Source organism: Miscanthus floridulus, chromosome 6 (genome assembly GCF_019320115.1).
Source record: "Miscanthus floridulus cultivar M001 chromosome 6, ASM1932011v1, whole genome shotgun sequence".
NCBI lineage: Eukaryota > Viridiplantae > Streptophyta > Magnoliopsida > Poales > Poaceae > Miscanthus > Miscanthus floridulus.
The window spans coordinates 45,520,724-45,529,427 of NC_089585.1; the positions used below are offsets into that span (position 1 = coordinate 45,520,724).

General features: G+C 42.1%; 1 protein-coding gene across 1 annotated transcript; it reads left to right on the plus strand.

Annotated features, from left to right (window-relative positions):
- Window positions 1-824: 824 nt before the first annotated feature.
- LOC136455993 (uncharacterized) lies at window positions 825-7,509 on the plus strand. The gene is made up of 6 exons (XM_066455745.1): window positions 825-1,242; window positions 1,638-2,087; window positions 3,607-3,917; window positions 4,040-4,099; window positions 5,184-5,695; window positions 6,383-7,509. The coding sequence occupies exons 2-6, from the start codon at window positions 1,735-1,737 to the stop codon at window positions 7,196-7,198; spliced, it is 2,052 nt and encodes a 683-aa protein (XP_066311842.1). The 5' UTR covers window positions 825-1,242; window positions 1,638-1,734; the 3' UTR covers window positions 7,199-7,509.
- Window positions 7,510-8,704: the final 1,195 nt, after the last annotated feature.

Genomic DNA, 8,704 nt, shown 5'->3' on the forward strand with positions numbered 1-8,704 from the left:
GTTGTAGCTAACAAAACTGGCGTCTTGCTTTGCTCATGACCTTAGAATGACTTACAAGGCATTGTTTCACACGCGTCGGAGATGCTCATAGGGGTAGGGTGTGTGCTCTTGCGTTCATAAAGGTGGGTGTGTACTTGTGTATATAAGTATCTGCGTCTGTACTGGGTCTAGAAAAAAAAGACCTTGTGATAGACTCTACCCATCTACTAAGAGGAGAGAGCACAGGAATAAGAAGGCGGCAAAGCAAAAGTTGTCGGATAACGACATTAGCATTAGTTTGAGCTAAACCATTAGTAGTTTCACTACTTCTGTCTTCAGAGGACAACACTTCTGTTAGCCTACGTTGAGAGTAGTCTAAAAGCAACTCTAAGAGCCTATTTATATTATTCCGTATTAATATGAAAATAGATTTGCGTGAAAAAAATCCTTACCAACAATTTCTTCAATTAGATCTCTAAATATTTTCATCTCCCTATTTCTGGCTCCTCGCTTATCAATGGTAGAGAGCGGAGTTGACTCTCCAAGATTGTGAACAAAATAGGGACAAATCGTATAGAGAGCGATTTTTATTAAAATGACTCTTAAAATAAGAATTTAATAAAGGGTATATATTAAGAAAAAAAAGTTGGAGATAGTGTAACCACCAAAACATAGTGGTTACTTGGGCGAGGACGATCCAAGCGCAGCATCTCATGCAATCTGAGCCGTCGATCGCCACGGCCCCTGTGTTCACACAACCACAGGTCCACCGGGAAAGGAATTGGGGCGATTAGGGCCCATCGCATCGAAGGCCGCCCAAAGGGGGAAAAGGCGATGAGGCGACGAGAGAGACGCGAGCGAGTCGGAGCGGTCGGTCGTCTCTCCCGTTGGGTTCCATGGACAACGGACGGGAGGTGGCGTGGTGCACACAGCTCGCCGGGCGGTGCGAACAGCGTGGCGCTCGCTGCCGCGATTGGAATTGGAATCGGAAACTAGAAACTCCCCCTCCCCTCCTCACGAGGCCCTCCTCCCCCCAGCCTTCGTCCCCCTCCTCCCCCTCCTCCCCCTCCCCGCGTTTTTCATCCATCATCATCAGAATAAAAAGGCCCAGATTCATGGATGCTTCCTCCCCTCGCCCTCGCCTCCGCGTTTGAGCCACAGACTCGAGCGATCGTGCCCCGATCCCGATTACCCACCAATCTTTCTCCTCCTCCATGGCGATCCGCCCGGACTAATGCCTAATTCTCCGTCTGACGATCCTCGGTAAGCCCTCGCCCGCCCCCCCCCCCCCCCCCCCCCCCCCCCACTGGTTTGGTCCTGCGTGGTTCACATAGCTCGTCAGGTTCTTGCGGGTTCCTTTGCGGTTTTTTTGTTGCGGATTCGTCTTGCGTATGGGTGTTCCGCGGATTCCCTTGTTGCCTGCTCGAGTGTTTGTATTTTCATCCGCCCATTCGCTACGGTTTTCTTGCGTTCCTTCTTGTTTTGTTTAGTCTTTCGTAGGAATCCTCCCGTTCTATAGGGTTCTATTACGAATCCGTGGGTTTTCTGTTGCAGAATTGAGTTTTTTCCTGCGGAGGCTTGGGCCATTCTCGTGCGCTCCTTTGATTCTCTTCGACCCGTGCGAATTTCGTTGCTGAACGTCATCTGTCCGCTCGCAGGGTCTTCTTCTGGAGGAAGATTGGGGGCAATTCTGGTGGGGTTCGTGTGGGCGCGTAGGGCCCCTGACGGCCTGGCCTGACGCATCAGCGGCGAGCCATGGCTCCCGCTCCTGTTCCCGTTCCAGCTCTACCTCCAGCCATGGATACTAAGGACGAGGGCGACGGTGGCGCCAAGAACCAGAGCAGCATGGTGGTGGACGAGGGCGACGGTGGCGCCAAGAACCAGAACAGCATGGTGGTGGTGAAATCCGAGGCTGTCTGCACGAATGGTGGCCCTCTGGTGGTTGGTACTGAGCTTGTGAAATACGAGGGAGGCGATACCACTGAATGCTCGAGCTCGTTTGGGGACACATGCTCTGGATTTGAAGGTGAGGCAGACAATGGTGAACCAGAAGTGAATTCTGGCATGTCTGCTCATGCCAATGGTGTTGGGCCCTCAAAGCCCCCTAGGTGAGTCCTCCATAGTTCCTCATGTGCCCTGAATGCTAGATCTCATTATTGCGCACTCCTGGTTCATGGAAGAATGAACAGGTGTAAGATTATGCTAGGTTGTTATGTGCTTTTGTGTTTCAGTGTTTGGTTTTCCCTCTCTCCCGCGCTCCTGGTGACAAAACGGAAGGTAGCAGGGTTTTCGACTGTTATACTATGTTGTAATTATTGCACCTTCCTGACTGCGGAAGCGACAAGAAACGTAGGATAAATATATAATTCAGTAACGTAATGCGGTGTCTTGTATGCTTATTGATTAGTACCTTCTCATCGAAATTTTCCTTTTCTAGGCTACATTTCGTTCATCATTTATATATGAAATGTTAAAAACAGAAGGTGATAATAACACTTAGATTAGGACAGTATAATTTCTGCACAATTCTTATATGCCAAATAGAAGCAGGTAGCAACAGCAAGAAAAAAAAAATGTGTTCTGTCCTATGAAGTGCTGTGCCACTTATGTGAAGTATGCCAATCACGATCAGAAGAGGCAATTACCAGATACTCCTATGATCTTATATCTTTCAGGTAGCTATTTAGAAAGATAATTAAGCAAATGGTAGCTTATTCAAAAGCATTGTGAATTTACCGTTTTGGTTGTTGAACCAGGACTTTGTTTCAGCTACCAGGTAGATTAATTCCATTATAATCGGCATGGATTCCTGGGTGACCATATGTCTGTCAATCCAGTAGTAGGCCAAAACACAAAATATTGACACAAAGAGCACCAATATCCTTCTGGTTAGAGAGTCCTTGGGTCAGTGTTGCCTTTTTCTTCTTTAGCTTTTTGGAGAAGTTCACCTAGGTGTTTTACTAAATGGTATATGTTAAACATGACAGTTTGAATTTGCAAAAGAAATTTCCAGCTTGGGATTCAAAACCAGCCAGCATTGATGAGTTTTTTTATTGCTGTAGACCTATATAGAGCCTACCCCAACTTGTTTGGGACTTAAAGGCTTTGTTGTTGTTGTTGTTGTTGCTGTAGACCTATATAGATTCCTTTTGTGCCTTTCAGGAGACATTGTATATTTTTATGCTTATTGCCTTTCTTTGAAAGTATGGTTCTGATTTGTGCATGCTTATTTCTGATATCCATGCTTTAATAAAAAAACTATAATGTGCAGTCATGAACAAGGAAATCGATAATTGAGCTACTCTTATAAATGCTTCAAAGTGTTAGCTTACCTGTCATTTTATGGGTATGGCTAGAATATAATTTGAACAAGCAATTACTCCCTCTGTTCCAAATTATAAGGTGTTTTGGCTTTTCTAGATACATTGATTTTACAATGTATCTAGACATAGTGTACATCTAAGTGCATAACAAAAACTATGTATCTAGATTCCTAGAAAAGCCAAAATGTCTTATAATTTGGAATGGAGGGAATACTTGCTATATTCTTATTATATTTTGTTGTAATGTTTTATTCTGACATGCTTCATTTTTATACAAATTTTGTGACATGTGATTACTCTTCAGAAGGAAAAAGGTGATGGCTGAGTGGAGCAATTCTGTTCGTCCAATTCAGTGGAGATGCCACTGGTTAGAGTTGCGAATGAGGGAGCTTTCATCTCAAGTATCGAAGTATGACAGGCAGCTTGCTCTAATAAAGAAACAAAAGGAATCAAAACAGGCAGAAAGCAAAGCAAATGGTACTATGTCAGAATCGATGCAGATTCACAAAGGCCATGGAAACAGTATCATGAAGAGGAGAAAGAGGAAGAGGCATGAAGAAAACGTGGATGCGTCCTTGTACATCAACAAGCACCGGATATTGTCATACTACCATGGTCTGGCATCCAATTATGTCGTCTTCTTTTTTGTAGGGATAGGACATCAATTTATCTGTGTTTGTGTTAATTTTGCACCAGGTTTCGTTCTTAATGACAATAATTCTTTCAATATTTTGCAGATAAACAAAATAAGGGAGCTGAAACTGATGGTGTCTTAGTTGATGACGATTGTGGCACAGGTATGAATGTATCTATCCGGTATTTTGTCAAACTTTTCAGTGAAGTTAAAATGGAAAACATAGTATCTAGCAAAGGTACACCATTAGACAGAATTAGCTCTTGACTCAGTTGTGAGAAAAAAATTGCTTTTGTTACACCATATGCACGCTATGAAAGGAAACCAAGATATCTAATATTACCTTGGTGCCCCAGTTTTTTTCTTTAACACAAAGGAGATCTGCGCATCTTTGTATTAAGAAGAAAAAGGGGCAAGAACCTTTACATTGCACACCGACACACCCTTGATTTTAAGAAAACATAAGTGCCCTTTTTATACAACAAACACGATCTTGACCAAAACTAGAAACTAGACACCATTCCATTTTTGCTTTTTCGTTTTAGACTATACCAGTCTCCTACACACACCTTTGATTTTACTTTATTAGAATATATATGTCAATAAAAGTATAAAACTTACAATTGCTTGAAAGCACATTACATGGCAATTTTTTAATGTCATTTTATGTGACAAATCTTAATGCTTACATGTACTTTTGTGGTCTTGGTTTTTAAAGTTGTAAAGTATCCAAGCAAATATTCTCTCTATCCAAGTATGTAGGGTGTATTTTATTTTGGCACGGTGTTCAAAACTAGACCTTTTTTAACTGGGATTGAAAACTAGACTTTGATCATTCTTTTCTCGCAATACTGTTTACACATTACAGCTATAACACGAATTTAGTGTGAAAGCACTTTGAAATATTTATGCAGCTGTATAGTTTATACACAAGTAATACATAATTTGACTAAGCTTAAATCAGATATATGATCTTTGAATTTCCAGAAACATGTATACCTTACATAATTTGACAGAATTAGTTTATATAGCCATATGATAAAATATGCCAACATCTTCCTGACCCTCTATGATTTTATTGCATATTATGGCAGCTTTCCCATTTTTTGATAGATCAATGAAGGACATACATAACCACTTGAGGTTTAGTTAAATTGGCCATGCAGAAACTGTGATTCATCTTTATTCTCTGCCTAAGTAATTGTCATGCAAGTGCTAACTATGTATTTGGTTCATTCTGATTGCAGTTGATGGTAGTATGAGAGGTGGACTTGACACTGCTACATTGCTTGATTCCGAGGATTATGATATGATTTGCGAGCAACGTACTTTACAGGATATTCTCTTGACAATTGATGGGGTTCAGTCTCGAGTTCATCTGCTGCAAGATCGTCTCAGCAAGGCTCATTCTGAACGAGAAAATTTGGCATTTTCTGGGGGCGATACTCATGTCAGGGTGGCTCGGAAGAGACAGCGTACTCAAAAGCACTCATTCTCTTATACAAAGTCTCGACATGCTAAACCACAGAAAAAGAAGAATCTAAACATTTTGCTGAAGGATGATGATGGACAAGCTCTTGCAGGAGGATCTGCTTTGCCTGACAGGGAAACTGATGCTCATATAATAGGTACAAGTAGGAGTAGTGAAGAAAGAAGTGGAGACTGCAATCACTTGAGGGACAAAGCCATCACATTGGACCTACTGTTGGGTACTGGCAATTCCATAACAAATAGTGATATTGGGGATTTATACAAAGTAGTAAGTCTTTGGCCCTTTGCTTATTCTTATTCCTGATTTAATAATTCATTGCTTGTTTGGAGTTGGGTTGATACTCTGAGAATTGCTGCTTACACATTGGAATTTGGATCATCTTATATGCACATTAAGCTTGGGATGTATAAATTCCCCCATTTACTATTTCTAGAGAAAATAGTCGAACATTATACTGCATTTCTAAAAATATTGCAGGGATGGCCGCTTTACTTGACTACGTTTAAATAAAAAAACATAATACCCATGTAAACAGATGCTGTTTCCCCGTAGGAACCTGGATATGTAGTTATGTCTTGGATATGAGGTAGGGGCTTAAAAATTATTAGGATGTTTGTAAATTAGATCCATACAGAATTGTCTATATCTACTTTGTTAGCATAGATAGAAAATATCTCTAGTGAAATTTGCAGGTTATAAGATTGAAGCCATCAGGAGAGCAATGTGATGAATCAAGTTATTTTTAAATTTGTTTTTACAAACACACAAATACTAGTAATATAGTATGTTATGTTTCTATGACTACATTTTGAAAGCTTAATGATAGTTGTGCATCTAAAACTATTTCACTGATTTTGAACCACTTCCCTGAAAATAGTGAACGTGTTAGCTGATTGGGCAATATATTTGCACTGGCATTTAGTTGATACTACTGTTTCTTTCCTTTTTCTGTAGAACACTGATGATATCCTCATAGACAATCAAGGAGCCAATGAAGCTTGTGAACAGTTTTATAAGGCCAAGCGGCCTTCTGGAAGTTCTTCCAAAGACCAGAACATTTCTACTCCAGCAGAAATGAATAATAATTCTCCACCAGTGGAAGTGAAGAACACTTGTGCTGCAGTAAAAGTTGAGAGCATTTGTGCTCCAGTTGAAGTAGATAGCACTTCTGCTCCAGCATTGGAGCAAGAATCATTCCTTGAAAAGTCACCCTCGAGGAAGGCTGTCTCCCCTGGGAACAAGCAGGAGCTGGAACCTAATAAAAGGCAGAAGAAGAAAGTCTCTTTCTTTACCAAGAAGCAGAGGAAAGAGGCCTCCAAAACACCTGATGCAAAGGAAAAAACTGAGGGCATGTCCTCAGCTGCAAAGAATCAAAGGAGCACGCCCTCTGATGCAGCAAAGGAGAAAACTAAAAGCACACTCTCTGCTGCAACAGGGCCGGGTGGAAAGAAGCGTAAATCTGGAAATGAACCTGCAGATGCAAAGAAGCATAATAGATCTTTGAACTCATCCTTGGCATCGAAGGAGCAGAAAACTGGGAAGCCATCCTCATCAGTGAAGAAGCAGAAAACTGAAAAGTCGACCGCAGCTGCAAAGGCTGAAAATGCGGGCTCAGCAACAAAGAAGCAGGAGACTGAAAGCTCATCCTCCACAGAGAAGAAGCTAGAGACCGCGAGTGCCCCCCTGAAGTTGCAGGTTGAGAAGGCTGTACTGGTTGTAAATAGCAGGAGGAGCCAAAGGGTCCGGAAGCCCAAAGTTTTTGCTGAATGAAGCAGCAGATAGAAACGTCTTAGGCTCTCTGATGTGTATGTATCTTGTAGCCTCGCCACCAAAATCGGTGGCCATATCATCAACATAGGAAGTGCTGGATCGCCGCACAAGTTAGACTTTAGTGTACATATATCAGCTTTGCCTAGATGGAAGAAAGTCTCACCCAAATTGTAGATTTGTTGGTTGGTTGTTCTTAACCCTTCTCTTCTGGGGTACCAGATTAACAATGTCATGCTGTGTTACCGTTATATCGAAAAGGAAAAAAAAAGGAGAAAAATATGCCATGCAACTGCAACTTGGCTTGTCGCATCTTTGTGCCTTTGACTTATGGTGTTTTGGTATATTTCGTCTTTGCAGCTAAACAGCCTGTGCGTTTTCAACCTTGAAAGCAAGATTGGTAGCAGACTAGCAGTGGTGTCGAGGAAGACTGAAACAGAGAAGAGGCATGGCTCGTACGTTGCCAGGCTGAGCTTGCTATTGCTAAGCAGTGGTAGGTCATGAATGGATACTGGTACTCCATTAACGAACACAAGGACTCTGTTACACCTAACCATGTCCTTGGTCCTTGGCCATGTGACCTCTGAGCCCGCACCATTTCTCCTGATCAGACATTGGCCATCTCTTGTGATGCTGCAATTGCAGTTTGCAGGATACCATGAATCGATCCAGCTACTTCAGTACTTCACCACTGCATCGTACGTGGGACATGGCTGTCTGGTGTGAAGCAGCTGATGCAGCGAGCTGCCTGCCTGTGCAGCTGTGCTGATGGATGAAGCTGTAATTTTGCAGTTATATACTCCTATATGGGAATGTGGATGGGCCAAAGTGAAGATGCGACTGCCAGTTGATTGGCCATGTTTGGAACGCCAACTGTTCTCTTTATCACACTTACTATATCTATACTATTAAGCTATTGAATTTTCTCGATTCTCAGACAACCGATGCGATCTGAACTCGCCAGTGATGGAGTTCGTAGCTGTTGGGAGGATGGCCAGAGGCCAATGGACGACGTCGATCTGAACTTCACAGCCTTGAAGCCGAGTTAGCGTGGCAGAAGGCCACTGGAGGCCGAGGAACCCAGTGTGGCGAGGAATACGTTGAAAGTGAATGAAAATGAAACATTTTGGGAACGACCGTTGTTTTCATTGATCTCTTTTATATATATATATATATATATATATATATATATATATATATATATATATATATATAAGTGAAGGGTCGCGTTGTACGGATGTCGTACGGACGTGACTGTCTGGGAATATGGCCCTGTTCGGCTTCTTTTTTCAGCCGAAAACAGTGTTTTTCTCTTACAACAATTCAGCCGGAACAGTGTTTTCAGTCAGTTTCAGCCAAGTTTCAGATCAGCGAACGAGGCCAATGTAACTGTTCACTGGAACAGCCTACTACCGAAGGGACATGCCCCTTTGTAGTGCTAACTGCTATACTAACTAACTGCTATTTGTTGATGAGATCATTGGTGTCTGAACAGACACCGTTTTGTAA